Source organism: Taudactylus pleione, unplaced genomic scaffold (assembly GCF_031769625.1).
Source record: "Taudactylus pleione unplaced genomic scaffold, aTauple2 ptg000116l, whole genome shotgun sequence".
Taxonomy (NCBI): Eukaryota; Metazoa; Chordata; class Amphibia; order Anura; family Myobatrachidae; genus Taudactylus; species Taudactylus pleione.
Window position 1 is genome coordinate 25325001 of NW_028284518.1, and position 20719 is coordinate 25345719.

The window sequence follows — 20719 nt, forward strand, 5'->3', positions numbered from 1 at the left end:
TTGTGATAAATATAAACCCGTCTCTACAGAATGGATCAGGGCAATGCAGCCATACCCCAGCACCTACATCAGATCGAGCCTCCCTGATGTGGACCTGTCTGATGTGAAGCGAACAAATATCAGATCAATACAGAGAAACGACCACTCCCCACCCAGTGTGAACATACCCCCAGCTCACTGCACACCTGGATCCCCTAACTAATCCCCACTCCTCTGAATTGTTCAACACTATGAAAACATGGGGCAACTATTCTTACCCTAAGGTCATGGTAAATCCAGGCAAGGATCAAAGAAGCAACAAGAGACTCCCAAAATTAATAAACAAAATAGCCTACCCAAATGTAAAACCTAAACAACGAAGATCTATATTCATTTCAACATATCAATCATGTTTACATTTTACTTCTACAGTGAATGTTAATTAAGACATTCATTATTCTTGTATGCCATGCTCCGGTCTGCTGCTGTGCCAGTCTCCTGCTAGTTGTCATTAGATAGTAGGAATCCACATCTTATTAGTAACTATCATCTTCTGAGATGTCATTCTTGTTCAGACCATTGTTTAACAGACAAGGAGTAGCAGGAGAGCACGGATCAATGATTAGGGGATGGGACACGCATTGCTGTGCCCCTATACTTTAATACAGACATCACACTGGCATGTAAGCTCGATTTGTCCTAGTGTATAGATTTCATCTCTTCATTGCACAGCTTTCATTTGTGTGATTGATTTTTGTGTTTTTTTTTCTCATTTTATCACCACAGGCTGTTTGTTGTTTCATTTAAAATAAATGCTTTTGTGTGACTGTTTATCTGCATGCAGTCAGTGTCTGTCTAGTGTTTTTCTATTAAAATATATAGAAAACATTTAAAATGTTAATTCTGCCTTCTGTACATATATCTATCCCGATTACACAAATCTATAAAAGCAAGACACAAGTATACAGCACAGGCAGTTGTTACTGTTGATAGTACTATTTGTGTTCAGTATTAGTAAAGGAACATCATTATATACTGCACTGTAACAAGGGCAGTTATGACCCTACTCACAAAATCTTATACAAGCCATATACATATAGATTATGTCATCATGCCGGGGTGCACACGTTGGAGCAAACGTTCACTGTATGCTCCATTGTAGTAATATAATTTTGTCACAACACACAGTTGCACACTCTACTCCCCTTGGGAGCTATTATCTAGACATGCAGAATGTCCTATGCTGGCTAGTAGGCTGTCCATTTAGGCACCTCCTGTGGCAGTGTACTGTAGTGCCTACCTTTTGGACCCAGATGTAGGACTGTATTTGAGATACTTTACCAGCATTACCTCCTATGCACCTCAGAGTCTGTTTGTTTGGTATGGAAGAGCTCTAATCTTCTGTTGTGTACAAATTTGTGTTTTATATGACAGCATGCTGAGTGTGTCTTAGATGATACATATATTATTAACCATGTATATTATACATTACCCACTGAATTGATTACACTATCAGACCCATGTCCTTTCTATACCATTTCAGATATACATATACACACACACTTAAAAATAAATATATAAATGACGGCTGCGTCATTCACAATATAAATATTGTTCCTATGAGATTTCTGTAAGACCATTGCTAATATTGGCTGCACCTGCTTCCGTGGCCCAGCCTGTCCGTGTATTTTTTATATGTTGTTTAAAAACAAGCGCATAGCAATGGTTCTTTTCAGAGACCAGTTTACATCAATGCTTAAAATGACATCTTTCAATACTGTATTTTGTTATTCAGGCAGACGTGGCTCCACTGATGACGGCTCTGATTGGAGTTTCTTACCCCCTGAACTCTGTGGTAATGTATTCCCATATCCTATCATACACATGTCACTGACTAAATTGTGAATAGCAGCATTCCAGTATTGGTATATTATGCTGGTGCAGTGCCAGGAAGATGGCAAGCCACATTGTCTTCTTCAGTTATGCAATGTAAAAGGCAGAAATACATCTGTAAGCATTAATATGAAAGTAAATAGAGTGAATTGGTCAAAAAGTGACTACTTTGCCTTCAAGGGAGGTTAACAATTAAGGATGTGGATCAATCAGTATAGAAAGTTTGAAAAATTGATATAAAATAATTCATTTGATACAGATGTGTCCGCATACATCTATCTTTTGCGTGATACAAGTCACGTTACACATAATGCCACTCAGTAACATGAATAGGACGCACAAGCAGCTTCTGCTGATTAAAATGATATGTGACATGTCTATATTCTGTGTGCGGCCGTATCTGTATGCAAAATGCTACGTTAGTGTCATTGGCTGTGACACTGTAATGTAGCATTTTGCATGCAGATACAGCCGCAGTCACACACAGAATATAGACATGCCGCATATCATTTTAATCAGCAGAAGCTGCTTGTGTGTCCTTTTTGCATCGCTGTGCGAATAAGACACATTTTAAAGGAACAAGCACACGAAAAGACGCTCACACCATAGCATGGCGCGGCTAGAAGGGCTGTTTAACGCGCAACGAGGCTAGATGTATGTAAACACATCTGTAAGTGAAACGGGCAAGGAACAAGATAGGAAAAATGAGAGCATAGAATATTATGTGGCTTAAATGTTAAGACCAAGGTCAGGTTTTTATGATTTTGACAATATTTGTTATCCAAGAGATCCAAATGTATATGTTATGTAAAGTAAGTTATGAATATAGATTTATTAAGGTATCATTTAAGGTGAGAAGGTTAAATAATTTTAGTTTTCTAAAATTAAGTTTTCTGCTTCAAAGTTATTTCATAAATTTTTTGTGTAGTTACTGTCGAGCTGGGTAAACACTAAAGGATATGTGTACCTAGCGATGTCGCCGACTATCCCAACGCCAGCGGGCCGAAACATCGGGCGTTCCATACACACTGTGCGATCTAGTGCCCGATATGCCGGCCCCCCGCATAGCGCTGCATGGGATCGTCAGCTGCATCGCCTGATCTTACATACTGCACATAACATCAAGCTATGAGGCTGACGACCCCACGGGAGTGCACACTACACTTTTTTAACGATTTGTCGTTCCTATGTGTTGGAATCAGCCAAATCGTTAAAGATATCATGTAGTGTGTAGGTGCCATAACACTTAATTCAGAGCCATTTAGAATCACCATGCCATAGTAAGGGCCCCATTTATTAACATAGCATAGCCCCTTTAGCGCTTGCTAAAGGGGTTATGTAATCCTTTCTGCAATTAACAAACAGCGGTTGTTTGTCACTGTGTCGTTCATTACGTTGATGGCAGTGGGGACCCAGCGCTGCCTTTCTGGCTTCTGCGGAGCCTTTCAGGCACTGCTGGGTCCCCGTGTCATGCACAAGTGCAGACGGTCCATTGCGTATGCGCATTACACAAGACCCCCGTTGCTGGAAGCGTTAGGTTGCCAGCAGCCCAGCGGAGGACTTCGCCAACGAGCAGGACTTCGCTGGACCTCCCAGGAGTATAGGTATATACCAGTGGCTCTTTCGTTTGTATCACAGTGATACTGAACGAAAACTGCAGCTGGTGTTTACTTTCGTTAATAAATGTCGTCCTTGGTGCTATACTGAAGCTTCAGAAGATGCTGGATGTTACTAGCCAATACTTTTCTCTGTTATTAAAAATTGATTGTAATGTTCATGAAATATGATGCAGTCTCTCACCAATGCCTATATTATCCCATGGGACATATTTGTTATTGTGTATGAAAACACAGCATGAAAATGGAGCTCTGTACAATAAGATTAGAAGTGGTATAACAATGTTGTTTTTCTATTAATAAATAATAATCACTCTATTGAGTTTCACACCATGCATTAGAGCACTATATGATTTTACACTGCGCACAATGGAAGCTGTGGATCTAGATGTAATGACACATGCTGTTAAGAAAACCTTCGCTTTGAACATAGCAGTGGAATATTGAATACTTTCACAATATTTAGAACTAGCAAAGTGATCTGGGTATTCCTGTGTTAATTAGTCTTATAGGATGGGGACAATTAAATGAATTATATTTGACATGCATTAGACTGTCTGCTTCCTGCTGATTGTATAATATCTTTATTTTTCATTTAGCTTCATATTTTAGCAAAACATAGCTACATATTCTAAATTGTGAGTTTAGTGTACAGATTAGGATCTACAGCTATTATGTGAGTTGTATTTGAACAATTTAAAGGTGTAATATTATTCTGTAATTATTCACTCACAGGATCTCCTCAATTATTATGTGGTGAGGGATAGAACAACCTGCAGCCAATCAGATGTTCAGACTGCTCATAGCAAAACAGAATAGATGATGCTTTCTCTATCTTGTGTGATGCAGTGTGAGGCCAGAACTGCTTGTGACAGAGGCATAGACATGATACGAAACTAAATTGAAGGCTAGTAGGAAGTCATGGATTGAGGGATAGATGGTGGAAAGAGCATGGTCCCACCAGTATGTAGAGTAGTGATGTTAGAGGCTCCTGATGCAGGAAGATTGTTGTGTCGCAAGCATTTGCTTATTCTACATTTGCACCTAAAGCTGAAGAATATTGTAAAATTCTCCATTTCATATAAGTGGAAAACAAAAACAATTGTGATCATGGGGTCCATTCATCATCACTTTATTTCTTCAAAAGCAGGTGATAATTAACATCTTTTGTAGAAGTTAATGATCGTGGCTATTCATTATAAAGGTAAGGCAGGAGATATCACTGAGATCTCCTGCTAACCTTTCAGCCCCAATCTGGCCCACTGCCCCCATACACTAGTATGGAGACCTAAATATTTTCGGAGCTTGACTGCGGGAGCTCTCTCCATTTTCAGATAACGTTTGGTTCTGCACCCTCGCTCCTTCCCAATGGAGTCCTGGGTTGCGAAGAGGGCTCCTTCCGCCAGATGCCTGGGGCCCAGGGCTTTGTGCACCTGCATGATGCCCAGTTCACACAGGAGCACTAGCACTGCCGAGCCAGACTTGGCAGTGCTATTGTGCCTGTGTGAGCTGGGCAGTCTGCATCAGACTCGGCAGTGCTAGTGTGCCTGTGTGAGCTGGGCAGTCTGCATCAGACTCGGCAGTGCTAGTGTGCCTGTGTGAGCTGGGCAGTCAGCATCAGACTCGGCAGTGCTAGTGTGCCTGTGTGAGCTGGGCAGTCTGCATCAGACTCGGCAGTGCTATTGTGCCTGTGTGAGCTGGGCAGTCTGCATCAGACTCGGCAGTGCTAGTGTGTCTGTGTGAGCTGGGCAGTCTGCATCAGACTCGGCAGTGCTAGTGTGCCTGTGTGAGCTGGGCAGTCGGCATCAGACTCGGCAGTGCTAGTGTGCCTGTGTGAGCTGGGCAGTCTGCATCAGACTCGGCAGTGCTATTGTGCCTGTGTGAGCTGGGCAGTCTGCATCAGACTCGGCAGTGCTAGTGTGCCTGTGTGAGCTGGGCAGTCTGCATCAGACTCGGCAGTGCTAGTGTGCCTGTGTGAGCTGGGCAGTCAGCATCAGACTCGGCAGTGCTAGTGTGCCTGTGTGAGCTGGGCAGTCTGCATCAGACTCGGCAGTGCTAGTGTGCCTGTGTGAGCTGGGCAGTCGGCATCAGACTCGGCAGTGCTTACTTGGAAGTAGCACTGCCGTGAAAAGATTGTGAAAGAGATTGTGAAAACAGCTGATTTTCGGACCAACTCTCTGCACCAGAGCAATGTTGAATTGCTCTGGTGAATTTATATCCACCGCTGCTACTCTCAACAAGTTCTATACTTAATTAACAGGGACCGTCTGGCCCCCGATAATTAACATGAATGGACCCCATTACTGTATGTCAAACATATATAGATCAGTGGTTCTCAAAATCAGTCCTTGTTGGTAGGCTTTTGAGAGAGCACTATTACTAGCTCAGGGATTATTACATAGCATTTAAAATGAAGAAGAGAATCTTTTTTAAGTTTCTTCTGAATAGATTATATCATAATATACAAATTTGAAAGAAAAAGTTTATAAACTTTTTTTCAAAGTTTCAAACTTTTTTATTTTCATTATAGGTATAGGCAGGTAACATGTTTATGAAGCCTTATAATTAACAAAAAAATGGACATTTACGAAAGTGCAGTAACCGATTGTCGTTTATCTAAGATGCCCTTTGAGATGAAAGGCTTATTCATGTATTTGATGTTGCAGGTCTTTTATCTGTCCCTCCTTTGGCTGTACTCAGAAATCTTGCTGGTGGGTTGTTTAACTGTCTGCCCAGTGTAATTAATGAAGTGAACTCTCCTCACATTGCTCTCATGTGTTATTGCTTGTAGGGAATTTTGCCTGTGGAGTATCTTAACAGCAGCAGTTTATTTAAAGCAGAGAGTGTGCTTACTAATGCTCGTCAGATTTTGGAGCAGTTTAAGGTAAGCAATTTTTCTTTGGGGTGGGGTTATCACCTACAGTATGAGTCTGATATTATTAAATTAGGAACTAAAGAGAATAAGTTACAGATGTGCCCACATACATCTATCCTACATGCGCTACAAGTTGCGCCACACTTGACACGAAAGTTCAGTGTCGTGCGTTTTTTTACCTTCAAATGCGTCTTATTCACACAATGCGAACAGATAGCACAAGCAACTTCTACTTTTTAAAATGATATGCGGCATGCCTATGTTCTCTGCGCGTCTGCATACGAAACGCTACGTTACAGTGTAACAGCCGCTGACACTAACGTAGCATTTCACATGCAGATACACCCGCACTTGCTCAGAGAACATAGGCATGCTGAATATCATTTTAATCAGTAGAAGCTGCTTGTGCTATTTATTTGCATCGTTGTGCGAATAAGACGCATTGAAGGTAAAAAGACGCATGAAAAGACGCTCGGTGCTACCGAGTCACACTGAGCTCTCTCGTGTGGCGCGACTTGTAGTGCATGGAGGATAGATGTATGTGGACACATCTGTACATTAGTAGGACTGTAATAGCACAAACTAATATCTCTAACATATTAATTTAAACATTGATAAGTAATGACATTAATTCAATGAAAATGGGCATACTGTATATGGGACATATAACAATGGTTGTAATGAAAATAAAAGATAATCTAATCAGTGAAACAAATTATTAAAATCTTAAGCATATCACTAGATGCAGCGTGACAGGATCTCATGGTTTTTGCAAACCGAAATTTTCTTCATTAGCACAAGGGCCTGATTAAAAAATGGACAGATTTACACAGCCGCACACAAATCCGTCCATCTCGCATGCAAACTCAGAAGGAGGAGTCAGCACTGTGACCGCCGACACAGACCCTGGCCTTGTCCCTCCCGTAAAGTGGAGGCGACACACCTCAGTTTCCAGAAAAGTTGCTCAGGCTTGCCCCTGCTCTGCACCCCCTCCCATCGGTGATGTGCGTCCATGCTCAGATGAACATACATCTCTGAATCAGGCACAAAGTTCACATTTCTAACAATGAAATACAATAAAAATAACATTATTTATTTTAACTTTAGGAATATTGCCCTTGAAGCCCTTTGGCTTTATATGTTTGCGGATATCTATAGTCAAAAATAATATCCTTATGACAGTGGTTCCCAAACTGCGCCGTGGCACCCTGGGGTGCCTTGAGACACTTGCAGGGGTGCCTCAGGTTGGTGGTCCAGCACCAAATCAAATTATTTATGGTCAATGTAATGTAAATATGTGGACAAACAGAAGCGAAAACTTGTCCACCACCACATAACTGAACCCAAGGATGACAGGTCAGCACAATTTTCTTCACTTTACTACTTTAGTACATTTTTTTCTGAATTTGTCAATAACAAATGTTTGGCTTGGGGGTGCCAGGAAAACAATTCTGATGCTTTAGGGCACCGTGATTCAAAAAAGTTTGGAAACCTCTGCCTTATGACATACTTTAATTAGGGTGCAATATTCTATATGGGAATTTAATAACTTTGGCAGTTTGTGACTTCAGTACACAAATGACGCCTGTTGTGTTGCAGCGCTTTAAGAGAGCACTTTGTATAATATCACTTAAAGGGAGAGATGTGTCAAACTTCTAAATTGTACAAATGTAGAAATTGCCCAAAGCAACCAATCAGGTTCTACTTATTTATCAAGTACAATGCATAAAGTGATACAGTAGCTAGAAGATGGTTGCTATGTGCAACTTCTTCAACTGTCCTCTTTAGAACGTTTGTTTCAAAAAACTTTGTCTTAAGCACTTGTATTTCTTTAGTTATTTATATTTTAATAACATGCAATACTTTTATTTACCACCCAATGTCATATATTGCGTTGGGGGGGGGTCCCCTTGTTATAATGTGCACTGTTCAGCATGGACCAGAGTCTCGTTGGTAGGGCTACAGAAGCTGAGCAAGACGTTTTTTCCCTCCTAGAGAGATTTACACTGTACTGAATAGGCACTTGTGTGCTGGGGAATAGTGAAATAGGGATTATAGGAGTGGAAATTTTAACATCACAGGTGTGTTAGTTATTGTAGCTCTACATTTCTCAGGAACACTGGCAGTCATTGGCTGTATGTGTATGCTGGACTTTGTGGAACTACAAGCACCAGCATGCGCCTGGTTTCACTGCCCGTTGTGACATATGTATTTGCACAATAGCCTAAAAAGGGAAAAAAGTGGCACTCACTCAGAGGGCTAAGAAACTTATTTATATAGACACCCTAATCCAATGGTTCCTAAACTAGTCACAGCACCCGAGAGTATCAGAATTGTTTCCACAGCACCCTTAGGTCAAAAGTTTATTTTTGAGAGATCAGCAAAAATGATTACATTTAGTAAATTGTGCTCACCTGCTATCCTTTGGTTCAGTTATGTGGGGGTGGGCAGAGTTGCACTTCCCTTTGTACACATATTTTATAATTGGCAGCCACCAGCAATGGTTTTGCCTATTACATTGACCAAACATTAATTTATTTGGTACTAGACCACCTACATGCAGAGGCGGATTTAGACCTCATGGGACCCTATGCAAGATATCAGTTTGGGGCCCGCTCCCTCAGCTGCATGCAATTTTACACACACACACATTGCCCCCCTAGCCAGATACACACACTGTCCCAAAACCGCACACACACTGCCCCGGCTCCCGGCAGCAACAGGTGAGAGGGAGCAGGGGGTGAATGCTCCCGTCCAGGCTCCCGGTGGAGGAGACAAGGGAGAGGGAGCAGAGGGGAGAGAAGATGCAGCAGCAGGGGGTGGAAAGAAGACACAGAGAGGGACAGAGCCGACACAGCATCGGGGAAAGTATGCGGTGGACGGGAGACAGCAGCAGGGGAAGGAGAGAGGACATGGGGGAGACAGTGCAGACACCAGGGAAAGGATGGGGGGGGTTTACACACAGTAGCGGGACACTGGCTGCTGGAAAATCCATAGGGACATGGCAGGTGTAAGGGGGAAAAGTATTACTTTCCAAAAAGCTGATAATTATGTAATGATATTGAGCTCTGACTGACACACCTTACTAACACAACCACTTACTGACACCACTTATTGACACAGACACCACTTATTAACAGACACACTTGTTGACACAGACACCACTTACTAACAGACACACTTACTGACACAGGCACACTTACTGACACAGACACCACTTACTGACACAGATACCACGCTTACTGACACAGACACTGCGTTTACTGACATAGACACCACTTACTAACAGACACATAGGCGGAATTCAATTCTTTACAGCCCCTATCGCGCCCGACGGAGCTATTCTATTCTTGCTCCTGTCGGGCGCGATCAGCTACCAAGCACTACATTTCAGCTCGCAGCCCCTGGGGGATGAGAGCTGAAATGTGCGAAAAGTGACATGTTTGGGCGCCCAAACATCACTTTTCGCGATCGCGCCCAGCACTTTGGTCGGGTTTAGCTGCTTTACGCGGCTAAACCTGACCTCTATGGGCGCGATCAGCGTGAAAAGCTGGCACAATTGCATAGCGGCCCGCGATCTCCTGTCACTTTAGACAGGAGATGCGGGCCGCGAAATCAATTGAATTCCGCCCACTTACTGACATAGGCACCGCTTACTGACATAGGCACCGCTTACCGACAGAGACACACTTACTGACACAGACACACTTACTGACACAGACACCACTTACTAACAGACACCACTTACTAACAGACACCACTTACTAACAGACACCACTTACTAACAGACAACACTTACTAACAGACAACACTTACTAACAGACAACACTTACCGACACAGACACCTCTTAATGACACAGACACCTCTTAATGACACAGACACCCCTTACTGACATGGGCATTCCTTCCTGACAGATACCACTTACTGACACAAACACTTATTGATACAGATACCACATACTGATAGATTCCCCTTGCTGACACATTATTATACATGCTTACTCACAGATACCCAACTTACTGACACAAACACCCTTAATGACACAAACACCACTTACTGACCAATACCCTTTACTGACACACACACTTACTGACACAGACTTATTAATTTATAATGCATTAACACAGCAAACAAAGACAAACAACCCACCCCACCTTCTATAGCATTAGCAGGTGGGTGCGCTGGAAACATCACCCAACACCCCCCCCTTCCCTACTCGGTCCCCCCCCCCCCTCCTCTCAGACTATAGCAGGTGTGGTTGATGGAATCTTTTACCTGCATTTCCAGAGGAAGTAGTTTCACCACTGCAGCGCAGCCACAGACCTGGCTCAGCTCTCCTCTCCTTATAGGCAGCACAGCAGCCTCCTCCCTAATGTCTTTCTCTGCACCAGCAGCATTATGCAGGTGGATGCAGGGCCCCCTAGTGGTCATTCACCTCCTGTCCAATGCTCTCCGCAGAGCAGACTTCACTACAGCGCAGACACTGTGGGTGTGCATGGAGGGTCCGCTGTGCTCCTCTGGGAAGGTTTTCCAGAGACACAGCAAAACAAAGTAATGTATTTTGACTACATGCTATCTAATTCTGTGGGGCCCGGCAACGGGCCCCTTGGGACCCGCCGGGCCCTAGGCGGCCGCTTATATTGCCTTGTGCCAAATCCGCCCCTGCCTACATGTGGCACCCTGCAGGTGCCACGGCACCCTGTTTGGCAACCACTGCCCTGATCTACTTTCACCACTGTACAGTATATATTTTAGCAAGTATTCCATTGGAAACTTCATCCATGGCACAATGCAGTCAGAAATAAATATAGAAGCCCTAAGAGACAATAGCAAAACCTCCAAAAAAGCATCCACTTTATTTAGATTGTAACCTCTCACAAGCAGGGCCCTCCTCCCACTGCCAACAACAGCACCAAACCTTAGGGTTTGGCTGCCCTGCTGCTCATTTGTGTATTGTGACTGTTGCTACAGCAATTTTTATAAACAATGTCCATGTTCTGCAATGTTCTGTACTGTAGGTCACTTTTTTCTTTTTATTTATACTGCCTCTGTTTATGTACTCTGGTGCTGTGGATCCCTTGTGGTCCCATATAAATAAAGGATAACAATTAATAATCTGGACACATTTATAAAGGATGTTGAATTTTATGAATGACTCACTTTTGCAGTGTGCAGTAAGGCTGGGTACACACCTAAACGACCGGCAATCGCGCCGATGTTCAGAGAGATTTGCCTTCACCCTGGACATCGCATGATTGCCGGTACACACTGCACAATTTAATGAACGACGGAACGATTACTTGTTCCGTTCTTCTTTAATATGTATGGCGCCACATGCGATATCGTGTGATTGGCTGTGCTGCACAGCAAATCACACGATAACACATGCGACCACGGGAGCGCGCAATAGTACATACACACTAGGCGATATACAGGATTTGTCGTGCCGTTACGCCAAATCGTGCCGATCTCGTCCTGTGTGTATGCACCCTATGAGTCCCCTAACTGTTCAGGGCTGGGTACTACAAGCAAGAAAAATAATGAATGCTGTTATTTTACAGTAGGGTGACTCATCCAGTGAATAATCAGTTAAGGGAATTCTCTTGTTTAAGAGGATGGTGTATCATTACTATGTCTACTTTGAAATAAAATGATGATTTAAAGATTGAAGAAATACTAAAAATGTTATAACCAAAAACAGGAGCAGTGTTGAAATTACCGGTGATTGAAAGCATAAAAAAAGGTTTAATTACTTTAATAAAACAAAATGAGACACTGGTTATGATTGGCTGAGCAGTTTAAAGCATTATACCTGAAAATGTTTATTCACTGGCTGATTCACCCTGACTTAATACAAAGTGTCTACTCATGAATGGTGGGATGCTGTCAAATTGTGACACGCCAAGTGTCGTCTGAACGCTACATCTGTGTATGTGATATTGGAGTTGGCGCTAGCTAGCTTGTGTCCTGTTTAATATAATTTAGATATTAAATATTATAACACTTTCACTAGGTCAAAATGAAACAGAAAAAAGAAACCACATTATCATTCTTATTTTCACCATTTAGGTAAGTGGATTTAATGTTTGTTTTATACATTTAATTAGTAAATACCCTATACATTGTCACATATTGCAGTAGGTCTATGTGACTTTATGTATAATTCTCTTTAATATGATTAGCTTTGAAAGCAACTGCTTTAATGTAATATGAGTGTATGGTAGTATCTTTATTACTTGGGGTAAATTTACTAAAGTGAGCGTTTTTAGAAGTGAGTTTTAAAAGTGATGTTGCCCATAGCAACCAATCAGATTCTACTTAACATTTAACTAGCACCTTCTAGAAGATGGAAGAACACTAATGGTGTTGCGCTAATAATCTAAATGAATAAACAGCAGCCAGATATGGCAGAAAAGAAAAAGGATTCCAGACACTAACAGTGGCATAAAAATATTCAATCTTTATACAGTGTGTATATATAATCATATGACAATAAAACGTGCTAAAAAGAAATAACCTTCTGTAGAAGTCTGAAGAGACTATTCAAATTACATGTATAAAACCTCCCAATTGGGATCTAATTAATATGACTGACTATGGTGATAACCACATAGGACTGTCTTAGTGTATAGCATATATAGCTCACCGGATTGCAATCCAAAAAATAATGGTGAAAAAGTCTTGAGTCCACAGTTTTCACTTGAAAGACACAAGTTAAGTATAAAGTCTCCATACGGAGGGAAGTGCAACTGGTGTAATGGATTTCCAAATCTTGTATAAGCACTTACTCTGCTCCGTATGCTGCGGCAAGCATCTCCTTAGGTCCAGGAGAGCCGCTACACTGATGGTCTCCTGGTCTTTGAATAGAAATTTCTCCAATCCGTGTTGGTTACAGGGGGCCGTTGTAGTGATCACCCCAAATGGCAAGGATAGGTGTACAGGTGCTCTTAAGGAGGGAGCACCTGTATTACTGGGGGTAAATTTACTAAAGTGAGCGTTTTTAGAAGTGAGTTTTAAAAGTGATGTTGCCCATAGCAACCAATCAGATTCTACTTAACATTTAACTAGCACCTTCTAGAAGATAATAGCTAGAATCTGATTGGATGCTATCACTTTTAAAACTCACTTCTAAAAACTCCCAGTTTTGTAAATTTACCCCTTAGTGTCTTCAGTGGTTTTCTTTTTTATTTTTACATTAATCTAATTATTAAATGCAAAATATATAATTTTTTGTATCCTAAGAATACACCAGACACATACAGCGCCTGATGCAGAGGCGGACGCTGCTGATGTTCTTTGATTGAACAGTAAAATAAATTGTGGAAAGCAAACATCATTGAATTAGAGCAGGGGTCTTCAAACTTGGCCCTCCAGAGGCTGTGGAACTACACATCCAGGCATGCACTGCACATAGTTTTAGCATGCTGTTATATCAAAAAGGTGGCAGTGCATGCTGGGATGTGTAGTTCCACAGCAGCTGGAGGGCCAAGTTTGAAGACCCCTGAATTAGAGTCATGGTGATATTTTGCATTCTCTGTTTCAAAAATAGTAAGATTTAGGACCCTATTTAGGAACATATGGTGATAGCACTGATTCATTTATAATTTAACAGGACTTACGGCATGGATGAAAAAAACAAACTCTTTTTCCCACAATTTATCATTCCCAACTGGAGTGATAAGCGTTACTATAGTGGAGCGAGTGGACATGTCCAGTTTACCTATGTGTAGTAGTGCCAAAAGCCCAGAGGGAATGTTAAAAAATAGAATAAAATATGTTAACAAAATTGCTTTGTCTGTATAGTAAACAGTAGTGTAACTAGGGTATCTGGAGCCCAGGGCAAGATGAAAAATGGACATGGTCACATACCACAAGGGGCATGGCTATTGAAAAATGGGATGTGTCAACATGACACACCATTGTTTCTCGTCACTGGGTACATTCCTTTTCTTTCCATATGCATTTTAATGCCCTTAGTAGTAGTGCCCCTTTTGCACTGCTCCCAGTAGTAGTGCCCATTATGCACTGCCCCCAATAGTAGTGCCCCTTATGCAATGTCCCCTGTAGTAGTGCCCCTTATGCAGTGCCTACAGTAGTGCCCCATATGCAGTGCCCCCATTAGTGCTCCTTATGCAGTGTCCTCAGTAGTGCCCCTTATACAGTGCCCCCAGTAGTACCCTGGGGGTACTACTCCAGCTCCAGCTGACTCATTGGCTGGCTGCAGTGCTAAATCAAACACACTGCCGCCACCGGCGTGTTTGTTTTAATGTGTAGTGCCAGGGACCGCACATGCTCCGGACTGCGTCTGGCGCCGCACCCCGCGCCGTCGGGTCTGAGGGCATCCAGGGCATGTGCCGTGCTTGACCCCTTCATGTTACGCCACTGATCGTAAAGCACTTTTTTTTTCATTACATTTCTTGTGTTGTTACCATCTAGAGATATTGCTGTGGTACATGTACACCTGTATGTTCATGCATGGTGAAGCTCATCTCCAGCGAAACACGGCGGTGTACGCTTGATGTACTGTATATAACAATCTTTGTGCCATAAAGTTGACCTTTTAGTGCTCAGCAGTACTGATACTTAGAAAAGAATGTGGAGTGGGTGGAAGTAAGTTTTGAAACAGAAGCAAAGGTTGTCAACTCCAGCAATGTCTCCAAAACACATCCTAGTATAAAAATTGTCTGACCCTCCTTTTTTATTTTCTAAATACTAGACCTGTGTGTGGGTTGTACTAATCTTGTCAGCTGGGTTTCCTGCTCTCTCCATTGCTCGATATTCCTTTCCCTGCCTTCAACTACATACATACTCCAACTCCCTCAGGCCTCCTGATTAATGAAAACATTTGTTTCCTGCTGTGCGATGTTGGACATTGAATTGCCACAGCCGCTGAAATCTTCGACATGCAGTTGCTGAATGCCGAAAATGTCCAGAAATGTTTATGGCCACAGACAGCATCTCCTGCATGCCCCTTTAATTAAAAAAAATATTCTGAGCCACCAAGTTGATTTTGTGTGCAATACATGGGACATATTGTTCACCCATGCTCTCCCCATCTCTCCCCTCCTACCTCATAAATTTGATTCAGAATCAAAAAATTAAATTATATTTACAATGAATCAACCCTTCCTTTCCCTGCCTTCAACTACATACATACTCCATCTCCCTCAGGCCTCTTGATTAATGAAAACATTTATTTCCTGATGTGCCATATTGGAAGTTGAACTGCCACGTGTTTGTGCCGCCCACTGCTGTCACTTAGCTTAGTCAGCCAGCTAGCTTGTTGCAACTTTTTGGCCTAAACTGGATGAAAACAATATTGTGAGCTGTGAGGTGGTCAAAATTGACTGGAAACAAGTGGAAATTAATGTTATGGAGCTTAATAATACTGGAGGAAAAAAAAAAAAAAAAGAACAAATTATGTGATTTTAGCAGTTTTTATAAATTTATGGGAAAAAAAAATACAGATCCAAAACTAAAGCACGTGAGGGTAGTTTTGTAAAAACAAAAAGTTAATCCAGATTGAAAACCAAAACACAGGGGTTGGCGCTCATCTGTAATTTTAAGTGCTAATTTTGGAATTTGACCGGAGAGATTGTGCGATGTGTTTCTCTCGTACTGGAGTTTGTACAGTGCCCTCTAGACTGTGGGAGTAGATGTACAATGTAGGACAATACGTGCCACCTCCAGTTCACACAAATGTCCCAGTACGCCCAGATATGCACACTTTTGGGACAAAACTCATTCAGTGTAACCTTTCCTACAGTAATGCACAATACAGATCAGCAACCCTTTCTTTATAATCACTTGAGTCCTGATTACCTTCAGTCTGTAATTTCTAATTGATTTTATCAAATTATTTTTTTTTATTTATTTTTAGATGTCATGCAGTTACTTCTTAGAGGTGGAATGTTTTTGTTTGAGCAATGCAATTTAAATATATTACTTAGAAGTAAATGTAGAAAAATTGGCGAATTATGGTTTTAAAAAAAATGTTACTTACACAAAAGATTTAATTTTTATCCATGTTCCAGCACATGCATTATATCCCATAAGGTTGGTTCACCATGACCTTTGCATTTTAAATATTTTTATTTTCCTTTATGCTTAACCCCTCGTGAGGCGCAGCTGGCCTGACAGGCGCCACAAAGCTGTTCTCGCTCACCTCTCCAACGCAAGGGAGCACAGGGGTCTGCCCCTCCTAGTACCTTCCTATCTCTAGGTTCTGTTTGAAACCCCCTAGTCAGTTTGAAACCCCCTAGTCAATTTTCCCGCCGCCCGCCTCAGGCTCATTGCGCACAAACTTGTCCGACTTTTGAAGGTATGTATTTCTTTTTATTTTCTCACAATTTTGTGTATTTTGCTCATTTTATAAATGAAAATTACAAAGGTTGTGGGTATTTTGTGGAAATATGTAGGTTTGTCCAGGGTGGCCTCTTAGGCACACTGCGCCTCTTAAAATTTAGTATTTTTTGTTTTACTTGCTTTAAGGTTAGTAAATGTGGTTTTGTGAATCAGATTTCCATATATTCTCTCTTTGTACATCCTAATTAAGGTCACTGAACACTTTAAGAGCGTTAGAATTTAGTTAATTAGGTGCTAATGATGATTTTATAACAGGCGTCTGTCAGGTGCACTGCGCCTGAACCTGGGAGTCCCAGCGGTGCGCCTGACGCAGGGTTAATATGCAGGATCTTGGTATATGACTGGCAGTCAGTAACATTCAAATAATTTAGGGTTCTATTTGTGATAGAGTGTAAAGCCCTAAATCTGATCAAAACTCTTGATATGGCTATTCCCCATGTAATAAGCCTCCTGGCAATATCCCCTGCCAGCTACCATACTAAAATAAGGGTACCCCTAAGCCCTTGTTATCTTCTTTTTATTAAACTACTAAACTTAAAGGGAATCATCGTCCCACAATAATTAATAGGGAAAAACGACTTATCATGAGAATAAACACTTATTGCGCTATCCTATTAGCCACGATTTTCGCAGGTGCGAATTCTGCGTAGGACTTTGCACCAATTTATTTTCACCACCTCCTGAGCAGGTGAAAAGTTGGGGTAACAACTGGGACACCCTCCTTAATGACTTAGTCAAAAATAACTGTAGTTTTTGGGGAGATAAAGTGCAAAGTGCAGGAAAATTGGTTAATTTATGTAGGACAAGTATATGGGGGTGCTTATATGAATGGGACAGGTGTTTTTAAGATTGCAGGTAGGTGCCATATTTGAAGGGGTTTTCAAGTCAACCAATATATTAACACAGGGTTCCAGTTCCAAAGGCAATTAAAATTTCTTCATTACAGTAATTTGCTTAGGCCACAGTGTGCTCTCCCCCTACAGCGCAAAATTTTATTTAAAGTCAGATCTACAGTTGTCACATGTATACATCATACCCTACACTTTTTTTTGAGAACTTTTTTAATACATAAACTAAGGTAAAGATAATTATCATCAATGTGTCATACATATGGTGTCATACTCCAGTACGTGAGTCTTTTTTATTTGTATTTAAGGAAACACTTTAGCATTTATTTATTTTGCATTGAAACATTTAGATAGTTAACATAACACGTTATACTCTAAGGTACAATAGATGAAAAAATGTATGATATGCAAAATATAACATTATGCTCGAATAGATACTAGATCTACGTAGTCCTACACAAATAAGAAATATTTTGCCTGTACATTTTTACTTTTTCATACAAATGGAAATCAACTTATATGACCACTCAATGTACTGACTTGGTCTATTGGTGCCAGATCATCTACAATATAATTTTATTTAGAACCTTGTCTATGTATATTTCTCATTGTCTCAAAGCAATGGTTCTAACTTGCAGGAATATTGTCCAGAAAGACTTATATTTTCCAACTTAACTTTTGAAAGAAAGAACTCTGAAGACCATATAAGTATCAAGGTTCCAAAAGTGCCTTACAAACTCTAATATACATTCTTTGCTAGTTACTCTTTCAAACATTAAAAATCGTGCTGGATATAGCCAGCCAATAATAAAATAGTAGTTACCCCCCCATGTGCTCAGCAGTGGTATTGGTACCCAAGTTTTCTATGCAACTTGCAGAGCCGAAGTTAGCTCTGAAAATTGTACAGTACTTTAGACTGCAACTTTTCTTCTTGCCATCGGCACATTATAGGAGAATACTAGTTTTAGTTGATCTTTCACCTTGTTGCACCTTGCTGCCAAAGAGTAGTGCTAATTGAGAGCATAGCGGCTGGATTTCTGAAAGGCAGTGGTGTTTGAATGAATTATTGGGTAGCCAAGGGGAAGTCCTGATATTTTACCACACACTGCCTATGACTAGTACATAGTTCACTTTTATATTTTGTGAGAAAAATCCATTGAGTATAAATGTTCTGTTGTAAAACAAATCTTGCAAGACTGCAAAACAGCAGTGCTCTCTTTAGACTTATTTTCTGTGTAGAAGTTTATATGTGTCCAGGAAACCTTAGCAGATGAAAGACTATTATTGTCTGATAGAATGCCAACATTTCTAATGTGCAACTTTATTCCCAGTATTTCTTTTTTAAGAGATACATATGCCAGCTACAATTCATAGTATTATGTGTGTTTTTTTATACAATACACTTTTATTGAAGAGTTTGTGCATTACAAAGCAACACAATAAGGAATACTATAGGTATAATACTTGTAGTAATACTTATGATCAGGACCAACAAACTAGTAAAACTTGTGGAAACCATTATAGGGCAAAACAAGGGAAAAGAATACGTTCAAAGGAGATGTTGACTGGACTGGATAAATCAGTACAGTTGAACATCTGGTAAAAGTCTTAGAAAGTAAATGTATAACCTGCGGACTGCAGGCATCAGAGAGTTCCGTGCGAGATTGCCTGATGTTTTAAAGTAGCAGTCATTTAAAAGGCAAAACTAGGTTGATTTTTGCCTTTTAAATGACTGCTATTGTAAAACATCAGGCAGTCATAACAAACACAGTAACTCGCCGATGCCTGCAGCCTATCACATTTAACCCCTTGGTCTGGGGATGCAAGTCAGCTGCTGGTGTTGGATATCTTCAAATTGTTGAAGGAATGATGAACTTGGCAAAATATATAACCACACTTAAGACAAGAATGTTTCCCTCTGCAAAAGAAATGTTTTCAGATGAAGATTTCATATTTCAAAATGACAAAGCAATGTGCAGAAATCATAAAGAATTTTTTACTTCTGGTAACATCAGATGGCTGAATTCTTCTAAGTCTTATCCGTAATTAATACATGATGGAAAACGCCAAATTATGCTTTAAAATGCACAGCTGCCTAAATCTTAACATAGTTCCACCCTAGAACTTAAAATCATCACACAAAAATGGAAGAGATAAAGGCACTGGCACTAAATAGATATAACACAGAGATGTACATATGCTTAAATCACTTCCCTTAAAGATATGATGTGTGATATTTACACGTAGTTAAGAAATATATTCACTTGAAGCTTTAATTCATATCTTGTTGTTCTTTATCTTTGTGAATAATCCTTAGTCCATATGCAAGATAAAACAATTCTTTCCAAAATTATTTTTAATTTATTCACACAACACATCACCACCTAAAAGCAAACCAAAATCTGCTACACAGGTAAAAAAATTGGTGCTTTTACCAAATATTTTTGTCAGAGTCACATAGTGGAATATTGGTGGAGGCTTCGGAACCTCTATCGCAGCTTCTGGGGCATCAAAGGTCTGGATCCGGCACTACCGATCTAAGAAAGCAAATTTCGAGTCTCAGCTCTTTATCAAGGCAGTGTGATCAGGAGTGTGCAGCTCCCTTAAATAATATGAAGACCTATTCCTTACAGGTCACAGGTGAGCAGTGCAAATGGAAAGTTCTAAAGCCTTTAAACTAACTAATTCTTGTGTGGACATAATCCTATCTGCTATAATGCATATAATATATATAAAATACAAATATATATAAAAGTAATAAACATTATTTGGAAGAAATCGGTGCACTTCCCTACTGTAAGTGCTCGATTCGCACTTCCTGTGTCCAATTTATAAAGTAAATATAACACCCCCAAATAATATAAGTTCAAAAGGCTATGGTTTACAGGTTTCCCCAATCTCCATAAATTTGGTGATCTCTTTTGTTGAGCAATTGTGTTTGATTTTAAAATGATTTTAAAGGGAATGTGTAGTGAGTCTCTTCTTAATATTCCAAAGGTGTTGACTAAGTTGAGTCTTTAAAGCTCTACTTTAAAATAAACCAGATTATAACTACATTCTATCAAGTATACTATGTTAGTCATGTGGTGAATAGATGGATTTCATATTTTTGCCATTCACTGTAAAGTCTGTGATTTTGGTA

The 20719-nt window shown here is 40.6% G+C and overlaps 1 protein-coding gene across 5 annotated transcripts in view; it reads left to right on the forward strand.

The window, feature by feature from the left end:
* The window catches only part of PIGN (phosphatidylinositol glycan anchor biosynthesis class N), a 491207-nt gene that overhangs the window by 135864 nt on the left and 334624 nt on the right, over window positions 1–20719 (forward strand). For all 5 annotated transcript variants that reach the window (XM_088471817.1, XM_088471818.1, XM_088471815.1 and 2 more), the window contains 3 exons: window positions 1775–1834; window positions 6280–6372; window positions 12378–12433. In XM_088471817.1, the coding sequence (XP_088327943.1) occupies window positions 1775–1834; window positions 6280–6372; window positions 12378–12433 (209 nt within the window). The remainder of the gene's footprint in view (window positions 1–1774; window positions 1835–6279; window positions 6373–12377; window positions 12434–20719) is intronic.